General features: G+C 43.3%; 1 protein-coding gene across 1 annotated transcript; it reads right to left on the bottom strand.

The window, feature by feature from the left end:
• Positions 1-7,670: 7,670 nt before the first annotated feature.
• LOC137537195 (zinc finger protein 345-like) lies at positions 7,671-21,619 on the bottom strand. Its single transcript, XM_068259305.1, has 7 exons — positions 21,562-21,619; positions 20,294-20,413; positions 17,083-17,217; positions 16,874-16,997; positions 13,970-14,067; positions 13,724-13,865; positions 7,671-9,027 (listed from the first exon to the last, which is right to left on the bottom strand). The coding sequence occupies exons 2-7, from the start codon at positions 20,387-20,389 to the stop codon at positions 7,673-7,675; spliced, it is 1,950 nt and encodes a 649-aa protein (XP_068115406.1). The 5' UTR covers positions 20,390-20,413; positions 21,562-21,619; the 3' UTR covers positions 7,671-7,672.
• Between the last annotated feature and the right edge of the window lie 1,036 nt (positions 21,620-22,655).

The following is a 22,655-nucleotide window of genomic DNA, read 5'->3' as shown; positions in this document are numbered from 1 at the left end:
AAAAGCCAATTTGAGTTCTAATAAATAGTTCTAAAGGTTTTGGAATCAATAAAATGACAACAGTGCCCAAATTTATACACCTGCCCAATTCTATTTAAACAATTATTGCAAACTTTCTGTAAATCCAATAAACTTAATTTCACTTCTCAAATATCACTGTGTATGTGTCCTATATGATATATTTAACTGACATTTTTTATCGTAACAACTAACGATTTATACAGGAAAATCATGACAATTAACAAGGTTGCCCAAACTTTTGCATCCCACTGTATTAGATTGGGATGAAGGAGGAATATGAAGATCTGGATGAAATCCAGGGGAAGATAGGAACCCCATGCAGATTTTTTCCTGGCCATGAATCCAACCAAGGACTCAGCACTACAATGCAATAGTGCTATCCACTATGCCTCAATTCTGCTCATATCTATCCTCTAATCCAAGTCATTACTATTATTATTTAGCACTTATATAGTGCTAAATATATAGTGCTAAACTTATATAGTGCCGACATCTTACGCAGCGCTGTACAGAGTATATATTGCTTGTCACTTAACTATCCCTAGCTCACAATCTATTCCCTACCATAGTCATATGTCTATGTATGTATGTATCATGTAGTGAATATATCATAGTCTAGGGCCAATTTAGGGGGAAGACAATTAACTTATCTGTATGTTTTTGGGATGTGGGAGGAAATCGGAGTGCCCAGGGGAAACCTGTGCAGACATGGGGAGGACATACAAACTCATTGCAGATGTTGACCGGGCTGGCATTCGAACCGGGGATTCGAAAGTCATAACCGGGAAATTTAAAGTCACTCTGACCCTCTACTACTCTTCCCTCCTTCATTCTTCTACTCTTATCTTGTCTCACTTACACCACCAACACACTGTGCTTATCTCCAGAAGGGGTTATGAATCTCTAAATTTTTGTACCATCTCACTATGTCAGCCCTTCAGTGTCATGATATACCCTCTCCACTCCACATCTATCCTAACAGGTGGTTTCAGATTTGTATATCCCATAATGCTTGTAAAAAAGTATTCTGTAATGAAAACCATCTTGCTTGATAATCTTATCTTGCAATGGGAAGGACATGATACCTGAAATTGTTCTGTGGGGAAATGATGTTGGAACTTGTAGTGTGGGCGACATAATATCTGCTGTTTTTATTTGAGGTGCAAGGTGGCAGCATGTATTATATGGCACATGGTTCATATCATATTGGATGTGTTCTCTAGTGTCTTTTTAGTGTCTTTTTTTTTCTTTTTGGGGAGTGAGGTCAGGGAGGGGTAGAATTTAAAAGCTAGAAGTGGTCCTGATTCACAACAAAACAGGATGGAAACATTATTTATAACTCCAGGAGATGCAAGAAGTTTTGGATCAGGATGATACCATTTATTGGCTAACTTAGAAGAAAAGGAGTCTTCCTGTATTAAGGGATTCCTGTATATATACCTCCAGGAGGAAAGCCTTATTTATGTCTCCAAGAAGACTACATATTTGTGTTAGTAATGGTATTGATAAAAATGAGCACTTTGGAGTTGATGCAGCTCACTAGAATATATAGGACAGCCATGGAATAAGTACATCTATGTTAACTAGCACAATATGTGTGCCAAATGTATCATAACCAAGCTACAAGCTACAGCATTTCTGTGGATGCCCTAACTTCTAGGCTGATTGTTGATTATACTAGTTTATACTTGTTTATACTTAAGGCAGGGAATCGGCTACAGGGGTCTTCTAATTAAACAAACCTTTAAACAATGCACTCCTCTCCACATTTATTGTCAGAAGTTTGAAAGAAAAACTTATATATATATATATATATATATATATATATATATATATATGTATATATATATATATATGTATTAGCTCTGAAATATTGGCTTATAAGATTGTAGAGATGGCTCGAGCCTCAGATTTTCCGCGAAAGTTTGCGAACCGGCGAACTCGGCGAACCGCAAAAGACTTCAATGGACAGGTGAACTTGAAAAACTACAAACACTGTTTCTGGCCTCAAAAGTGATGGAAAAGACATTTCAAGGGGTCTAACACCTGGGGGAGGGGGCGCATGGTGGAGTGGGATACATGCCAAAAGTCCCTGGGAAAATTATGGATATGACGCACAGCAGGGTTATAATCCCTAAAGGGCAGACATCCCTAAAGGGTGCCAGAATCAGAGCAGGAGGAGGAAGATATGTCATGGTTCCGTGCGGAAGCTGAGGAAGATGAGGTGTTAGATAGTCAACTACGTCCTGAGAATCTTAGGGGTTGATGGTACGTGCCTTCTGAATACTGTACTTTGGTCGAGGGCCGCACAAAATCACGCCAGCATGACCTCGAACAGACCTGCCGGGTGGCCTGCCTCTGCCTGTTGTTTTGTCCATATTGGGGGGATGAAGTGAAAGGTATGCACTGACTGGACTAATACAGTGTGCAGTCACAGAGATGCAGTATGCACTGACTGGTATAATACAATGTGCAGTCACAGATGTAGTGAAAGGTATGTACTGACTGGTATAATACAAGGTACAATCACAGATGCAGTGAAAGGTATGCACTGACTAGTGTAATACAATGTGCAGTCACAGAGAGGCAGTGAAAGGTATGCACTGACTGGTATAATACAATGTGCAGTCACAGAGATGCAGTGAAAGGTATGCACTGACTGGTGACGGCCGTGCTGGACTACTGCACACCATGGAGAGATTGCTCTTCCTCACTCAGTGATGTCAGGTTAGGTAATGTCTGACTGCCTTATCAACTTTCCATGGTTCTTTCTCTACCATTGTTAAAGCTTACATCTATTTTTTTTTTAAATTACATTTTCTGCTTGCGGTTCAGTACCTACAATGAGAATCCTATGGAGGGCAAGTCTGCCATTGTGACCAAGGGTAATGGCTGGGAAATAAGGGTTCGATTCTGGTCCGAAGTGGGAGCCTGAGACCCATGCTGTGTAAGTCCTGTACCTGCCCTGACCACGCTTTGCAGACCAGGCATCTGTGGTCAGATGGACCCTTGACCCAGCGGAAGACAAACCAAGTCGAAAGCATTTGCCAAGAATGTGTTATGGAGGGCAAGTCTGCCATTCATTCAACTGTGTAAAACTTTCTTTGGTACTTTCTCAGTACCATGGTGTCCACGGCGGGTAACAAACTGGCCGGGGAATCCTGCTTCGATTCCGTTCCGGAGTTGGAACCTAAGAAACAGCTACCACAAGGAAGGCAGCAGGCACGGCAGGGGATACACTGGTCATGACTGTAAAAGTAAATGAACCGACGACCAGGACTTTTTCGAGGCCCTGCTGTAATGAATCAACTTTAAATCCTTTAACAAGAATCTGTTATGGAGGTCAATGATTTCATCATCACCCTCCTTTTATGAGAATCTGTTATGGAGGTCCAGAGTTGGAGCCTAAGAAACGGCTATCACCACACATCCAGGCAAGGAAGGCAGCAGGCATGGCATGCCCACCCCGAGGTAGTGACCAAAATAACAATACAGGAGGACTTTCAAGGCCCTGATGTAATGAATCAACTTTAAATCCTTTTCAAGAACCTTCCAGGAAAATCCTATGGAGGGCAAGTCTGCCATTTATGAGTGACCACGGGTAATGGCCGGGGAATTAGGATTCAATTCCGGTCCGCAGCCTGAGAAACGGCTACCACTACACATCCAAGGAGGGCAGCAGGCAGGCATGCAGGTCCAGATGTAGTGACCAAAAATAACAATACAGGAGGACTTTCGAGGCCCTGATGTAATGAATCAACTTTAAATCCTTTACCGAGAATGTGTTATGGAGGCCAAGTCTAATGGTGCCTTCACTGCGATTCAACAGGTTGGTCTCCGGCGAGAATCTGTTATGGAGGTCAAGTCTGCCATTGTGACCACTGACCATGGGTAATGGCCGATGAATCCTTCCTGGTCTAATTCCAGTCTGGAGTTGTAGCCTAAGAAATGGCTATCACCACACATCCAGGCAAGGAAGGCAGCAGGCAAGGCATGCCCGCCCCAAGGTAGTGACCAAAAATAACAATACAGAAGGACTTTCGAGGGCTTGCTGTATTTGAAATGAATTAACTTTAAATCCTTTAACCTCCCTGGCGGTAAGCCCATGCTATATATATATGTATGTACTTATTTCAAAAGCTGTCTATACACCACAAATGCAGTAATGGGTATTACACAAATGTGCAACTGACACAGGTGTCTGATTGTGATTGGCATGGGCTGGCACTGGCACACAGTAGGAATTACAAAAGCTGTCTATACAACGCAAGTGTCAGTTTGACACACAGAAGAAAAAAAATCACAAGAACAGGATTATCTCTGAAAAGAGCTGTTGCTGGGTGCTATTATAGCAATAAGAATCAGCCAGGAGCAAGCTAACAAGCCAAAAGCCTAACTAATCCTTACCTAGGAGAAACAGTCTGCAGCAGCTCGCCCTACTCTGACTATTGCAGGCACACGAGTGAGTGTAATGGCCGGCAGAGCCTGCCTTATATAACGGGGGGAGTGGCTCCAGGGCTGAGTGTAGCCCGATTGGCTACAATGTGCCTGCTGACTGTGATGTAGAGGGTCAAAGTTGTCCCTAATGGAACATTATGGGGGCGAACTAAACTTCCGGGAAAGTTTGCGGTTCTCCGTGATCGCGAACACCCAGAAGTTCGCCTGGAACCGTTCGCCGGCAAACTGTTCGGGCCATCTCTAGCAAGCAGCAGAGCTTTCTGTTGGCGGGATCTGATTGCTGCTGCGATGTTAACTAGCACAAGGAACATATTGAACCTTAGCCCCGGCCTTTGATTCAAAGTATTTGCCAGGTCTGGTGATTTATGTTTTTCTCATCTGTACAAATGAGTCCATTTTGTTGGTATACTGCTATTGCCAATATTTTTGAACCATCATTGTCCAAAACTGTTGAATGTTTTTTTTGTTTTTTTTTTAAATCTGTTTATTGTTTATCAAAACACACACCAACAACACAAAACAACGCAGTGAGTAAATATTAGACATATAGCCATTCAGTAGCATAAGGCACATACAGTATTGCATTATAAGTTGAAGTCACACACATAAAATCTATGGACCAGCATGAAATCCCAGACCATGGCTGCACCAAGCATTACAGAGGTGTGGAGGAAACACAAGCACATATCCGAGTATCTATCAAAGGGGGTCCACAATGCTGGGAGTTGCATCTAGATTAGTAATGGCTGAACCAGTACATTGCAACCAGGGCTTCCAGACCTTATCGAATGTGGAGCCCGCCCCTCTCGCCAACCAGGTCAGTTTATATAACTGAAGAGAAGTATTAATCAGGTGCATCCATAAAGTGAGGCGGGAATCGGTTGTTTTTCCACTATAGAGCAATGAATATTTTTGGCATAAAAGAACAACAGTCTAACCCATACATGTCAAACTCCGGGCCGTGGGCCAAATCTGGCCCTCAGAGCCATTACATTTGGCCCTCAGAGGTTTCCTCCTCACTTTGCATTATGTTTGACCCACTCTACACCACCAGGGAAGCTATATTGGAAGTAAAGCCCTAGATCACCAGGGAAGCCATATTGGCGAGGTACGGAGAAAGCACTAAACACTAGGGAACTGTATAGGGTAGAGTGGTTGGCTCTAGACACCTGGCAACAGTATAGGGGAGGGTGGGGGCGTCTAAACCCCAGGGAACTGTATAGGGGAGGGGGGCCATTAGACACCAGGGTACTTTATTAGAGAGGAAGGTGGCCAGTAGATATTGAGGTTGGCCTGTGACTAGGTCTCAGTGTTCAATTTCGTCCCACATTGTTTTTGAGTTTGACACTCCTGATCTAACCGAAAGTTTTTTATTCTTATTCAAGAACCATTCCTCTATCAATCCCAACAGACCAGACTAATAAGAGGACACTACAGGAAGACTCAGTTTGACTTTCATGAAGGTCAATATTTTGTCCCAGAATGCTTGGATGAGCGGGCAGTCCCAAGTCATGTGCTTAAAAGTACCCGGGGTATGACCACACCTCCAACAAACATCACTCACACCCCCTGACAATTTGGATATTGTATCAGAAGTAAAGTATATCTGGTAAAACCAGCACAGTTGAACTAACTTATCTCGAAGGCAAATTACCATCTTCATATACTGTATGTGTCCTCAAAGTCAGTCCACTGCTCATCAGAAATCTATTTTCCCCATTCCTCCCATAATTCTCCAGTATTAGCTAGTCTATGAGCATATTCATAGTCAGCAGAACCTGGAAATAAGGCTTTCCAGCTCCTTATGTAGCAGCCAGCTTTCCACAGTGCCGGAACCAGGTCAGCTGTCACACCCCCACATTGGGCTGCGGCTGCATGCCTGAGGTGACAGTACCTGAAGTGGGAATGCTGAGGAAGGTGAAATTCCATCACTGACATTTGAGACCACGATTTACAATGATTATTATGGTACAGATGGTGAATATATTTACCCCCCTCCGGATCCGAAATCCCACATCAATAAGGGAAGCAAATTCTGACAAATTTGGATAGCGCCATAATGGGGAACTCGGTGAAGGGTTAGAACTATCCTCTATGACTAATTTCCTCACTTTATGATGCATTTTAATAGAGTATTTTCACATGTTTGTGCCTTCAGAGGCAAATGCACCATTTCCATAGCTGACATCACACAACGTCTCACAGGAGTAGGAAACTGCTGAGTGTTTACTTCCCTCTTTTCATGCAAAATATTTTTGCACAGGTTGTTGCATTTTACTGATGTGGTATTACTTTATGCCTTCTTAAAGGGGGTGGTAACACCTACAAATAAAAAAAATGCCAATAGATAATGCCTCATATATACCCTAGCCCCAGCGGCTGGATAGTATACTGGTTAAGGGCTCTGCCTCGGACATAGGAGGAGACCTATATTTGAATCCCGGCTCTCCCTGTTCAGAAAGCCAGCACCTATTCAGAAGGAGAGCTTGGGCAAGACTCCCTAACACTACTACTGCCTACAGAGCACGTCCCAGGCGCTGCAGCTCTAGCTGGGGGAAGGTTATTTTTTCTTAGCTACAGTATCAAGCTTATCTAAGCATGCAAATAACAGAGAGCTTCCTGTGGATAAGATAAGGACACTCTGACCAAAAGAAGGTAATTGAATCTCCCCAACCCTTTGAAAAGTTTACTCCAGTGGATCTCAAACTGTGTGCCGCGAGAACTTTCCAGGGAAGCCGCAGCTTCTATCTCCATGACTGCTGTCTGTTCATTTGCTCTGCATTGGGGCTTACAGGGGGCTGAGGGGAGCCAGCACGCTCTAGCACTCTCCATACTCTCAGCACAGTAGAAGAAAGGTTCCAGGTTCCTTTGGTTTTCTGTCAAAATACCTATTAAATGCCAAGTAAACTCTCAAACACACAACATATGTTAGCAAAGCGTGCAACCAGCCAATGCTCCAACCTGGAAAATGCCTGGCATATGCTAGGGACCAACGCTTACAAACGCCTGCAATGCATGCAACTGCTGGAGGAGTGGAAGGTGTTTGCTATAGACAAAGAGCAGCAACAATCCAATGCACTGAGCAGCATGAAAGAGTCCTCAGGATTCAATGTAAAAATGCTGCCATGTGCGCTTTGCAAGAAATAAAAGAAACATTGGAAAATAATGATTATTGCCAAATCATTTCCCACACTCAACACAAATGTCTCACAAGCAGTGATTTATGTGCAAAACATTTCCCACACTCAGCACATGAATAGGGCTTCTCACTAGTGTGAGATCTCTCATGGGTTAAGAGGTTTTCTTTCCGTCCAAAACATTTCCCACACTCAGCACAGGAATAGGGCTTCTCACCAGTGTGAGCTCTCTCATGATTGATAAGGTTTGATTTCTGTCCAAAACACTTCCCACACTCAGCACATGAATAGGGCTTCTCACCAGTGTGAGATCTCTCATGCGCGACAAGATGTGATTTATGTGCAAAACATTTCCCACACTCAGTACATGAATAGGGCTTCTCACCAGTGTGAGATCTCTCATGACTGACAAGTTGTGATTTCTGGCCAAAACATTTCCCACACTCAGCACATGAATAGGGCTTCTCACCAGTGTGAGATCTCTCATGGGTTAAGAGGTTTTCTTTCTGTCCAAAACATTTCCCACACTCAGCACATGGATAGGGCTTCTCACCTTTGTGCAATCTCTCATGATTGACAAGGCCTGATTTCCCTCCAAAACATTTCCCACACTCAGCACATGAATAGGGCTTCTCACCAGTGTGCAATCTCTCATGACTGACAAGGCCTGATTTCCATCCAAAACATTTCCCACACTCTGCACATGAATAGGGCTTCTCACCAGTGTGAGCTCTCTCATGGGTTAAGAGGTGTGATTTGTGCCCAAAACATTTCCCACACTCATTACATGAATAGGGCTTCTCACCAGTGTGCAATCTCTCATGTATGATAAGGTTTTGTTTCCGTCCAAAACATTTCCCACACTCAGCACATGAATAGGGCTTCTCACCAGTGTGCAATCTCTCATGACTGACAAGGCTTGATTTCCATCCAAAACATTTCCCACACTCTGCACATGAATAGGGCTTCTCACCGGTGTGCGATCTCTCATGTATGACAAGGTTTGATTTATCACCAAAACATTTCCCACACTCAGCACATGTATAGGGCTTTTCACCAGTGTGAGATCTCTCATGACTGACAAGTTGTGATTTCCATCCAAAACATTTTCCACACTCTGAACATGAATAGGGCTTCTCCCCGGTGTGAGATTTCTCATGTCTGACAAGAAGTGATTTCTGTACAAAACATTTCCCACACGAGTAACAGGAATAAGACCCTCCAGCAGGGGGAGAGCTGTGCTGGGTAGGAGGCCCCTCAGAGTTAGACAAGTGAGGGAAGTCTGGGGGAAGATTTGGAGTAACCAGGATATCTGCAGGAGACTCTTGTCCAGTGACATCATCATCCGTTGTACAGTCTGTGGATACAGAGAGACGAGTCTTTGAGAGGTTCCTGATGCCAGGACTCCGCCCTGTAAATAGAGAAACATCATCACTTCCTGTTAGAGAATTCTGAGTAGAGGAACAGTTATTATTAGGGAGGGTCAGTGAGCTGCAGATAATTCCAAAATTATGCAAAGATGATGCTGATTGGAAATGGGCCAGATGCAGCATCTGTGTAACTTTGCATATAATTAGCATATAATTTCCACCATCTCAGAGTTATCAGCCTGACAGAAAACTGTAGAAAGTTGTGCTCATAACAGTCAGTCAACACAATGGCCGCTGCGTTTACCTGCTTAAAAACTGTTATTTGCAGCAACTGTAGCAGAGGCATATACTTTGGCATATACACAAAATATTCTGCTTGTGCAGTGTGGGCCTAACTCTGCAGTACAAGCTCCACAATGATGTGAAATGCTTTTTATGACAATGGCCTCAGTTCTGGTAGGGTTATCAAACAAATTACCTCATGTGAGGTAATTTACCTCATGAGGTAATGACATTTAGCAATTCTGGTAGGTTTTAGTCATGTTTTACCTCATGAGGTAAATTATGAGGTAATTCATGAGGTAATTTACCAAAAATAGTTATTCTCATGGAAATTAGGGGGCATGTTAGCACATAATTTACCGATCAGTTTAAGACCTGCCTGTACCTGGAGGTAAAGTCAATTTGTATGCATTTTGCAGTTTTTAGTGGAGTTCCTATTGCTGTTTAGTGTCGTTCCTATTCAGGTTGTGTAATAGAAAAGAATTGTAGAAATAAAACTCCAAATATTTACTGTTTTTTTTTTGTTTTTTTTTCTTAATAAGGGATGTCTATAATTATACTTTTCATAGGTTGCTACATAATCAAATACGCGTGTATCAAAAAAGGGCGCCTGGAAAAAAGGGCGCGGGGTGTAGCCGAAATTGTAAGTTTGAATGCAAAACCATATTGTTCGTTTAAGAGGTTATAAACGATAATTTAGTGCTAAATAGGTTAAATAAACGGAAATGAAATGGCAAAATACCGTCTATAACAGTAAACGAATTCTGAAATGAAACGTCAAATAGCGTCTATAGCAAAAACGATATTTACACTTGTATTAAGCATAGTACTAGAATGGTAGGTTTTACAGGTATTTTACTACAATTATAACTAACTTTAGAGTCACAGATATCTCTCCTTATCCCTATCCCTCACACCTAGACCCCCCTTTGTGTAAATACACATAATGTAATAAATTGTATATGTTACATATATTGTACTATAACTATACCTAACCGTACTCTCATACAGAGCCCTCCCTGTACCTATCCCTAACCCCTAGACCCCCCTGGTGGTATCTAAACCTAAGACTCCCCTGGTGGTGCCTAAACCTAAGACCCCCCTGGTGGTGCCTAAAACTAACCACCCCCCTGGTGGTGCCTAAACCTAAGACCCCCCTGGTGGTGCCTAAAACTAACCACCCCCCTGGTGGTGCCTAAACCTAAGACCCCCCTGGTGGTGCCTAAAACTAACCACCCCCCCTGGTGGTGCCTAAACCTAAGACCCCCCTGGTGGTGCCTAAAACTAACCACCCCCCTGGTGGTGCCTAAACCTAAGAACCCCCTGGTGGTGCCTAAAACTAACCACCCCCTGGTGGTGCCTAAAACTAACCACCCCCCTGGTGGTGCCTAAAACTAACCACCCCCCTGGTGGTGTATATCGCACTGTAACTATACCTAACCCACCCTGTACCTATCCCTAACCCCTAGACCCCCCTGGTGGTGCCTAAACCTAAGACCCCCCTGGTGGTGCCTAAACCTAAGACCCCCTGGTGGTGCCTAAACCTAAGACCCCCCTGGTGGTGCCTAAACCTAAGACCCCCCTGGTGGTGCCTAAAACTAACCACCCCCCTGTTGGTGCCTAAAACTAACCACCCCCCTGGTGGTGTATATTGCACTGTAACTATACCTAACCCTCCCTGTACCTATCCCTAACCCCTAGATCCCCTAGTAATGCCTAAACCTAACCATCCCCACTGCACAAAACACGCTAAACACATATAAACAATAATACATTTAATCCTTAAAATACTTCACTCCAAATAACATGAATAAAATAATTTATATATTTGTAATAGAATAACTAGCCTTAAAATCACATATACATTAATAATATTATAAGTAGAAAAAGGTATATATAATATATATACACATACAATACAATAGATAGCCTTACAATCACGTATGCATTAGAAATCTTAAAATAACAGTAATATTTAAAGCGATATTTTAGTAACTATAATCAACGCATTAGAAGTGTAAAAACAAAGTTAATAGCAAAAGCGATGTATTTCTAATACAATCAGGTTGAGAAACGTTATTTAAGCATTATACATATGAAAACGATTTTTAAATGATAAAAGAAGTGTAAACGAAATTTTAGTTGTTATAGTTTTGTAAGCGCAATTTTAAAACGAAAAAAATAGTTAAAACTCATATAAGCGAAATTTACAAACGAAAAAATAAGTATAATACAAAGTCAAAACGAACTTGTAAACGATATTTGTTATAAACTTTATCCTGTAAACGAAAACTTTTGTTAACACGATCCCTGTAACCGCTATTTCTCGGGCGCCCTTTTTTCCTGTCGGGCGCCGAATAGCCGATATTTTGCATTGCAGTCTATGGCGGCGCCCTTTTTGTCCACTATCCCTGTGCGCCCTTTTTTACTAGTTCCATCAAAGTTACACCTTCCTCCCTAAAAAAAAAAAAAAAAAAAAAAAAAAAAAAATCTTCCAAACTTATGGAAGACAAATCCAAATCCTAACTTATGGAAGACTGGAAGACTATTAAAGACTACTATTATTTATTTACTGCATGCATACCACTGAAATACCTCATGTTTTACCTCACTTTATGCATTTACCTCAAGTTTTACCTCATGTTCGGAAATGGAGAAAAATCTTTCAGAATTGCTATATAAAGAGGTAAATACCTCCTGAGGTATTTTACCTACAAAAAAATATTTACCTCAAACAGCTACCAGAATTGAGGCCAATGTCAGGAGACACAAACATTTGACAATACAATATGGCCACTCAATCACTTTATATTAGCACAGTGACTGGCTGTAACAGTGATGCAGCCACATACTACACTATACTAAACAGGTGGTGTATATAAGCTACACACCACAAATAACAACAACAAAAATACACAGCACTGAATAATACAGAGCTGCTATCTATCTCTCCCTCAATCATCAGCACAGCTCTCCCTACACTGACTCCAGACACACAGCTACACAGCACTGGATTCCATAGAGAACACCTATCTGTCTGTCCCTCAGTCAGCAGCACAGCTCTCCCCACACTGGCTCCAGGCACACAGCTACACAGCACTGAATAACACAGAACACTGTCAGCAAGCTATCTCTCTGTCCCTCAATCAGCAGCACAGCTCTCCCTACACTGACTCCAGGCACACAGCTACACAGCACTGAATAACACAGAACACTGTCGGCAAGCTATCTCTCTGTCCCTCAATCAGCAGCACAGCTCTCCCTACACTGACTCCAGGCACACAGCTACACAGCACTGGATTCCATAGAGAACACCTATCACTATCTGTCCCTCAATCAGCAGCACAGCTCTCCCTACACTGACTCCAGGCACACAGCTACACAGCACTGGATTCCATAGAGAACACCTATCTGTCTGTCCCTCAGTCAGCAGCACAGCTCTCCCTACACTGGCTCCAGACACACAGCTACACAGCACTGAATTCCATAGAGAACACCTATCACTATCTGTCCCTCAATCAGCAGCACAGCTCTCCCTACACTGACTCCAGACACACAGCTACACAGCACTGGATTCCATAGAGAACACCTATCTGTCTGTCCCTCAGTCAGCAGCACAGCTCCCCCTACACTGACTCCAGGCACACAGCTACAGAGCACTGAATAACACAGAACAGTGCCAGCAAGCTATCTCTCTGTCCCTCAATCAGCAGCACAGCTCTCCCTACACTGACTCCAGGCACACAGCTACACAGCACTGAATAACACAGAACACTGTCAGCAAGCTATCTCTCTGTCCCTCAATCATCAGCACAGCTCTCCCTACACTGACTCCAGGCACACAGCTACACAGCACTGGATTCCATAGAGAACACCTATCACTATCTGTCCCTCAATCATCAGCACAGCTCTCCCTACACTGACTCCAGGCACACAGCTACACAGCACTGAATAACACAGAACAGTGTCAGCAAGCTATCTCTCTGTCCCTCAATCAGCAGCACAGCTCTCCCTACACTGACTCCAGGCACACAGCTACACAGCACTGAATAACACAGAACAGTGCCAGCAGCTATCTCTCTGTCCCTCAATCAGCAGCACAGCTCCCCTTATACTGACTGAAGGCACACAGCTACACAGCACTGAATAACACAGAACAGTGTCAATAAGCTATCTCTCTGTCCCTCAATCAGCAGCACAGCTCTCCCTACACCGACTCCAGCCTGACTGGAAAATGGCTGCCAGGTTTGTTTCTCTTATGGGGGGTGTCTCCCACATGGTAAAAATGCATAATTGGCTGTTCTGCCCCACCTGACTTGAGGGTGAAGGGTTCAAATATCGCTTCATGTTAAAGTATGGGGCAGACAAACACCTAATATGGCCAGTCTGTGAGCAGTGACAGTCATACCAGCAATACAAATACACATTATTCTACATTTATTGCTGATTACTCACCTATTCTGCCCTCTGTAACAGTGTCCTCCTCTTTTCTTGACCCCATCATGTCACCCTCCTCCATAGACTGCTGATCACTCCTCACATATGTCTCTTCTTCCTCCTCTCCCACCACAACATCCACGTGTCTCAGTTCTCTACCCTAATGGCACAAAATTAGAGTTAATATAACACGTAACACAGATAAGAGCATAAACAAGACTCTCCCACAGTCTGGTGTCTCTGATGACCCTCAGCTCCGCCTACCTGATAATGGTGGAGGGTGATGTGATCTTCCTGCGGACAACCCCGGGAAGAAAGAGGACCTGTACATCTCTCTGGTGGGTTTCTGTAACTGGACCCCTCTGTAGGGAACAAACACACTGAATTCATTGGGCCCAAACCAATTCACTTTTTCTCCAAAGTTTTTTCCTAGGTGATATTTTCATATCTATATACTGTATATAAAATCGCATGTATGTGTGTATGAGCCGCGATCACTCGAAAACACCTTGACCAATTTCAATGAAACTTGGTATACAGATCCCTTACTACCTGGGATGATAGGTTCTGGAGGTCTCGCGGCCCCCCTGCACACCTTGGCGGAGCTACAAACGGCCAATCCGATTTCACCCATTCACAACAATGGAAAAAAATGTGAAAGGCTGACATCCTCACAGCAATAAAACCAGAGTCCCCAAATTGGCACAGTTGATCACTTGGTGACCAAGGTCAGAAATTTGGGGAAAGTGGGAAAGTTCTATAAAACAGCCAATCAAATCTGAGCGATATATTTTCAATGGCAAAATATAAACTGAATCCATTCTTAGACTGTTTGTTGCAGGGTTTTCAAACTTGACACACTTGGTCACTGGGTGACTGGGATTAATATTCAGGAAAGTGGGCAGAGCCTACAACGGCCAATCAAAATTCACCTATTGATTTTCAAGGGGAATATTTAAACTGCTGCCATTGTTAAACTGGCCTCAAACCTGGTACACTCAGTCATTGGATGACTGGGGTTCGAATTCACTAAAGGGTTGGAACCACAAACAGCTGATCAGATTATTTTGCTGGATAAACTGCTTCCCTTCACACATGTTAGATGCCAGGAACCTGAAAGCTCAAAAACTTGGTCATTGAGTCAAAAGTGCAAAAATTGTGAGGAGCCAAAAAACATTTCACACAGAAAATGTAAACTGCAGCCGTTCTTACATTCTTAACGGCAGGGTTCTTAAACTTCAGACAGTTTTTCATTGGGTGAATGGGATTAATATTCAGAAAAGTGGGTGGGGCCTACAACAGCCAATCAAAATTCACCTATTGATTTTCAAGGTGTATATTTAAATTGTTGCCATTCTTACACTGTTAATAGCAGAGGCCTCAAACCTAGTACAGTTAGTCATTGGCCGATGGGTGCAAAATCAGAAAGGGGGTGAATCCACAAACAACCAATCAGATTTGTTTGGTGGATAAACTCATTTTTGATGTCAGAAACATGAAAGCTCATAAATTTGGTCGTTGAGTGACTGTGTGTCAAGGTTACACAAATGGATGGAGCCAAAAACAAATTTCACTGGCAAAATGTAAACTGCAGCCATTATTACACTGTTAATGGCAGTGTTCTCAAACTGTGCACAGTTGGTCACTAGGTGACTGGGATTAATATTCAGAAAAGTGGGTGGAGCCTACAAAAGCCAATCAAAATTCACCTATTGATTTTCAAGGGGAAATATAAATCACTGCCATTCTTGCGCTGTTAATGGCACAGGCCTCAAACCTGGTACAATCGGTCATTGGGTGATTGTGGTTCAAATTCAGAAAAGGGGTGGAGCCACAAACAACCAATCAGATTTATTTCATTTCAATGGGAAAATACAAATTATTGATGCCAAGGACCCCAAAGTTCATTAGCCTGATCATTGAGTGACTGTGTGTCAAGGTTAGACAAAGTAGGCAGAGACAACAGCAACCAAATACATTCCCAGGCAATGCCGGGCCATCAGCTGGTTATAAATAAAATGTGTTTTAATTACTTCACCTCCAATAGTTTTTTTTCCCCTTAAAAAACCAGAGCAATTTTCACCTGTCAGCGCTCCTTCCATTCATTCGCCTATAACTTTATTACTACTTACAACAACAAAACAATCTATATCTTGTTTTTTTTCGCCACCAATTAGGCTTTCTTTTGGGGGTACTTTCTGCTAAGAACTATTTTATTCTAAATGTGTTTTAACAGGAAAAATAAGAAAAAAATTGAAAAAAATCCATATTTCTCAGTTTTCGGCAATTATAGTTTTAAAATAATAAATGCTACTGTAATTAAAACCCACACATTTTATTTGCCCATTTGTCCCGGTTATTGCAACATTTAACATTTTTCATAGTACAATGTATGGCACCAATATTTTATTTGGAAATAAAGGTGCATTTTTTTCTCAGCAACCAGAAAAGGGTATCCCGCTGCACCAGATGATTTGAAAGTAGAAATGTCTTTATTGTTCAATCCAGCATTACAGCTACAGATAAAAGCTCACGCGTATCGGAGCAGACGGCTCCTTAGTCATAGCTATGATTGAAGGGATGCGTCACACCACTCACTACCGCACTTCACACTTCATCCTTCAGCCAGAAGGAGGATGTGCGGTAGTGAGTGGTGGAATGCGTCCCATCCCTGGGTGTAAATATCGGCTTTTGTGAATGATGGCGCCATCTCATGGATTGAGGTCGTCATTCACACGGGTACTTAGACCAATGAATGTGAACTGTGTTCCCATTCATTGATCTCCTGGCTAACGATTGGTGGCGGTAACGAGCACAGGGGTGAGCGGGAGTGCGCGGTGGGGAGGGACGTAGTAGCTACATCCCTGCAAGGAGATATGGGATGTTGCAGGGATGTAGTTACTCGTCCCTGGGGAGGGGAAGTGGTTAAAGCCACCAGCAAGCAAGAAAATACTCAGAATAATCTTGACAGTACTTTTTCACCTACTTTTTGGAACTTTTTCAATTGCAAAGTGCAAAAGTTATTTTAAACTGAAGATGTAAAATTATTGCCTAGGAGAAATATTAGAGTAAAAAATGAATTGAATTGCATCCATTGTCACCATGTGATTATCAGATGAGGGGGATCTAGGTAACCCTCCGTTCTGGTCTCTCCTTTACATCTCTTACCCGGTGATGTGAGGAGCGGCTGATTCTTCATCATGATGTCCTTGTAGAGGTCCTTGTGTCCTTCTATATACTGCCACTCCTCCATGGAGAAATAGACAATGACATCCTGACATCTGATAGGAACCTGACACACACAATAATAGTGTCACCATCCAGACACACCCCTTGTTGTGATTGTAAAATGTCCCATAATTCCAAGCAACACTCACCTCTCCTGTCAGCAGCTCCATCATCTTCTTGGTGACTTTCAGAATCTTCTGCTTATTCTGATTCTCTGAAATTAGGATGTGAGGTGGGGGCACTGTGATGATCATATGATCACCAGACTTCACTGAAGGAAAACTCTGTAAAAAAAACAACAACAATAATGTTATGTGACCTCGCAGGATCTTCCTCACCTCTTTGTTCAGTGTGTTTTTTATTACCGTATATACTCGCATATAAGCCGACTCGCATATAAGCCGACCCCTTAACATTTACATCAGAAACCAGAAAAAATGATTGACTCTCGTATAAGCCGAGGGTAGAAAGTGCTGCGGCTCCTGACAACACGGGGGTGGTTGTTGCATTTCATATGGGGGGTTATTGCAGATACATACAAGGTGATTGTTCCATTTCATATGGAGATTATTGCTGCTTGGGGGGGGGCTCCCTCTACCCCCAGCAATAACCCCCATATAAAGTGCAAGAGCCACCCCTATATGAAATGGAACATCCACCCCTATATAAAATGCAAAAATCATCTCTGTATGGAACAGATGTAGGAGCCAGCACCATGTAACCAGTAATCATTACTAAATGTACTGGTAGTCATATAGAGCCATATACCACACCACACTAGCTTAACAAAAACACCTGAGGAGTAGAGATGGCCCGAACCGTTTGCGGGCGAATCTCTGTGGGCACTGTACTACTTCCGAGTCACTATGATCCGGAGTAGTACGCCTGTGCTGGCCCGGTGGTGCGCGTCTTTGATTGCGCGCTTGTTGCCGGGCACTCTCTGCGCATGGGCGTAATGTCACTCATGATGTCACGCACATGCGCAGAAAGTGCCCGGCAACAGGAGCGTGATCTAGGACATGCACCGCCAGGCCAGCGCAGGCATACTACTCCGGGTCATAGCGACCCGTAAGTAGTACATGGTGAGATGTTCGCCGGCGAACGGTTTGGGAATCGTTCGCCGACATCTCTACTGCGGAGTATTATTACCCCAATATAATACATAAATAGTGTACAGCTGTATAGAGATGCAGAAAAAGGTATGTTCAAAGTGCAATAAGAATAGTGCAGGCAGAGACCCTTTAAGAATCAGGGCCAAGGGAAGCGTGCTGTAGATAACGAGTGGTAGATGGCAAGAATAAAGTGCTGTTCTAAGGAGGAAAATACAGAGTAGTAAAGTGAAATTTCAAAGCGCTTACCAACAGGATTAGGGGGCAGAACAGCCGTCACCCAGACAAGGACCTTCGCGATTATGGCTTCTTCTGGGCAGCTGTGAAGGCTTGCAAGCTGTGCAGTGAGTAAATAGCACACAGTGGAACAGGAGGATACCTGAGTTACTATATGGCAGGCAGAGGGGATCGGAGAGCGCAGTGGTGAAGGCTTGTGGGCTGTGCAGCCAGCTAATCAGGTGCCAGCACTGTGGGTGGCCGAATGGAGCACAACAGCTGATCTGCAGGCGGAAGCCCGGGTTATGAGTGTCCGGGGGAGAGTGCCACAGAAGTGATCAGAAGCCCGGGGGAGAGCAGAGCTGGATGGATGGATGGCCAGAATCAAAGCAGGAGCGCTCCTCTGTGCTCATAATCTCGTGATTCCTGCTGTCTCTGCACCTTGTGAGCCCATTGGCTATTACCAGCTATTACCAGCCAATGGGCTCACAAGGTGCAGAGACAGCAGAAAGCGCGAGATTATGAGCACAGAGGAGCGCTCCTGCATTGATTATGGCCATCCATCCATCCAGCTCTGCTCCACTCTCCCCCGGGCTTCTGATCACTTCTGTGGCGCTCTCCCCCGGACATCTGATAGCAACTGCCATACGGTAACTCATATCCCGGGCTTCTGCCTGCAGATCAGCTGTTGCGCTCCATTCAGCCACCCACAGTGCTGGCACCTGATTAGCTGGCTGCACAGCCTGCAAGCCTTCACTGCTGCACTCTCCGATCCTCTCCACAGGTCAGCCTGCAAACCCCTCACCACAGACACCAGCTTAGCAAGTTGGTGACTTGGATATAGGCCGAGGTGGTGACTTTTCAGCACATTTTTTTTGTGCTGAAAAAAAATCGGCCGATATGCGAGTATATACAGTAACAGAGTGAAGAATAATGTCATGCGACCTCCCAGAATCCTCCTCACCTCTCCAGTCAGTAGGTTGATGATCTCCAGGGTGAAGTTCAAAATAGTCTCATTTAAATCAATCTTCTTTTGTTCCATCTTAACAAAACTCAAACTTTTCTGATTCTCCATCACGGCATCTTTGTAGAGGTCCTTGTGTCCTTCTATATACTGCCACTCCTCCATGGAGAAATAGACAGCGACATCTTGACACCTTATAGGAATCTGACACACATGATACAGTCACCACCCAGACACACCCCTTGCTGTTACTGGATAATGTCCCATAATTCCCAGCACCGCTCACCTCTCCTGTCAGCAGCTCCATCATCTTCCTGATGACTTCCAGAATCTTCTTCCTCTTTCTCCTCTCTGGTCTCAGGGAATATGGCATCAGGCAGTAATGAGGGGACACTGGGATGGGAGACGGTGTGTGCAGAGAGTCCTGCGCAGTTAATGGTGCAACAATTGCAATTTTTGGTAATTTAAACCCCTAGTAAAAAAATAAAATAAAAGTAAGGCTGTTTTTTCCACAAGGATATTACATTTTGCCTGCAGTTTTTCATATAAAGTACAATTTGTTATGATGGCTTATGCACATTTTAGCATAATTGACAATCATTACATGGTAAACTGTGTCCAAAATAGTGCAGCATGCTGTCAGTTCTTTTTACGCACTTAAGGCAAACAGAAAATTGCATAATATGGAAACTAGCCCATTCACTCGCATTGTTGTGCATTTTTCCATAGCAGAAAAATGATAGGATTCTCAACCTAAAGGTATATAATATCCAAGTATCCTTCTCACTTCTCTGGTCAAGTGTGTTTTATGAATAGAGATAAGAGTGGTGTCATGTGGCCTCCCAGAATCCTTCACACCTCTCTGTTCAGGTGTGTTTTATGAATAGAGATGAGTGGTGCCATGTGGCCTCCCAGAATCCTTCTCACCTCTCTGTTCAGGCGTGTTTTATGAATAGAGATAAGATTAATGTCATGTGATCTCCCAGAATCCTCCTCACCTCTATAGTCAGGTGTGTGTATTATTAACAGACATAAGAGTGATATCGTGTGACCTCCCAGAATCCTCCTCACCTCTCCAGTCAGCAGATTGATGATCTCCAGGATGAGGTTGAATATCCTCTTGGTCATGAGACTCTGGTCCTCATCCATCCTCAGTGATGTGGTCATGTGATCTGTACAGGATTCTGCTGCCTTTTGATAGATAATAAGAGGAGGATAATCTAGGCTGTACAATTGTCAGTGCTGAAACTACCAATACAGGATGCCCCCTCATCCCAGTAATCCCCATTGCTGTCACTTGTGGGTGGTAGAGCCATGCAGAGTATAACAGGAAAGCATAAAGTAGGTTTATAGCTACCTGTGCACTATACTCACGGCGTGCTGCAGTCCTGTCCTCCCTCTGCCTCCTCTCCAGCTGGCCTCCTCTCCTCACATCCACCTCCCACTGTTACCATTCCAGCGATGTTACAGCAGTGCTGGTAGTGGGTAGATAGATGAGGAGAAAAGAGGCAGAGAGGCTAATGGGAGCAGAGAACTGGAGCACACTGACAGGTAGCTATAAACCAATGTAAACCCTTCCTTTTACTACTCTGCATGGAGGTGGGGGAAGAAATGGAATGTGGACATGGCTTCACTGGGAAAGAAATGGCATTACTGGGGTTGAGGAACATTATATACTGCAGGATAATGGCAATGCTGGGGGACACAGGGGGACATGGCTATACTGGGAAAGAAATGGCATTACTGGGGTGGAGGACATTACATACTGGAGGATAATGGCAATGCTGGGGGACACAGAGAGGACATGGCTATACTGGGGAGAAATGGCATTACTGGGGTGGGGGACATTACATACTGGAGATAATGGCAATGCTGGGGGACACAGGGGGGACATGGCTATACTGGGGGAGAAATGGCATTACTGAGGTGGGGGACATTACATACTGCAGGATAATTGCAATGCTGGGGGACACAGAGAGGACATGGCTTTACTGGGGAGAAATTACATTACTGGGGTGGGGGACATTACATACTGGAGATAATGGCAATGCTGGGGGACACAGGGGGACATGGTTATACTGGGGGAGAAATGGCAGTACTGGGGTGGGGAACATTACATACTGGGGGATAATGGCAATGCTTGGGGACACAGGAGGGGGGGGGGGCGGCATGGCTATACTGGGGGAGAAATGTCACTGGGGTGGGGGGACATTACATACTGGAGGACAATAGCAATGCTGGGGGACACAGAGAGGGATATGGCTATACTGGGAAATAAATGACAGTAAGACTAAAAAGCACTAAAAACAGTTTAAAATGGGAAGTAGTGCTGGACTTACCTCCCCACTGGAGACTTGAATTGTCTAATTCAGGCAGATATTATTGTATACTCCACAAAGCAGTGCAACACGTTTTGCAGGTATTTTACCCGCTTCTTCAGGGAATTAACAGGAGCAACTAAGAGGGTAAAACAATAAGCTAAGAGTTCAATTCAAAAATAAACTGCAATGATATCTAATATCATAGATAGATAGTCGATCTTTCGAATAGTAATGCATAGGAGTTTGTTCAAATACTTATTATTATTAAAAGAATTGTGTCACATGACCAGCGAGGTATCTTGTCAGGTATTAACTAATTACACCCCATAAAAACATATATAATAATACAATAGTGAAGGCATAACAAAGAAATAGGATATAAATAGCAGAATCCTATACCAATAAATCCCTGTATAAAATAATCATAATATAATGTAGTAGATCTGTAAGTTAAAACATATACCCATATCCATATATATATATATATATATATATATATATATATATATATATATATATATATATATACACACACACACACACACACACACACACACACACACACACACACACACACACACACACACACACACACACACACACACACACACACACATATACACACTTGGATACATACATACAATGAAATTCCTTTATAGTAAACTCCAAGGGACCAAAAGAAAAGTAATTTACTATATTATAATTGGTTATACAGTGTATATGTACACAGACACATTTGCTAGGACCTGAGGACTGAGTTCACTATAACAACATTCTACTGTATATACTGTACATATCCCACAAATGACATGGTGCTAGGCTAGGATACACACATCTACATACACTACACATATACATATCCCACAAATGACATGGTGCTAGGCTAGGATACACACATCTGCACATACACTACACATATACATATCCCACAAATGACACGGTGCTAGGCTAGTATACACACATCTACATACACTACACATATACATATCACACAAATGACATGGTGCTAGGCTAGGATACACACATCTACATACACTACACATATACATATCCCACAAATGACACGGTGCTAGGCTAGTATACACACATCTACACATACACTACACATATAC

The sequence above is a fragment of the Hyperolius riggenbachi genome, chromosome 10 (assembly GCF_040937935.1).
Source record: "Hyperolius riggenbachi isolate aHypRig1 chromosome 10, aHypRig1.pri, whole genome shotgun sequence".
NCBI lineage: Eukaryota > Metazoa > Chordata > Amphibia > Anura > Hyperoliidae > Hyperolius > Hyperolius riggenbachi.
Note: the sequence above shows the minus strand (reverse complement) of the source record. Positions and strands in the feature narration are given on the sequence as shown.

What these genes read in the sequence shown, in the direction of transcription:
- LOC137537195 (XM_068259305.1), bottom strand. Translation starts at nt 20,389, where the DNA reads ATGACCACATCACTGAGGATGGATGAGGACCAGAGTCTCATGACCAAG. An exon ending in GCCGCTCCTCACATCACCGG is followed by an intron (nt 14,068 to 16,873) that starts GTAAGAGATGTA and finishes TGTTCCCTACAG; the next exon opens with AGGGGTCCAGTTACAGAAAC. An exon ending in TGTTACAGAGGGCAGAATAG is followed by an intron (nt 9,028 to 13,723) that starts GTGAGTAATCAG and finishes CTCTATTTACAG; the next exon opens with GGCGGAGTCCTGGCATCAGG.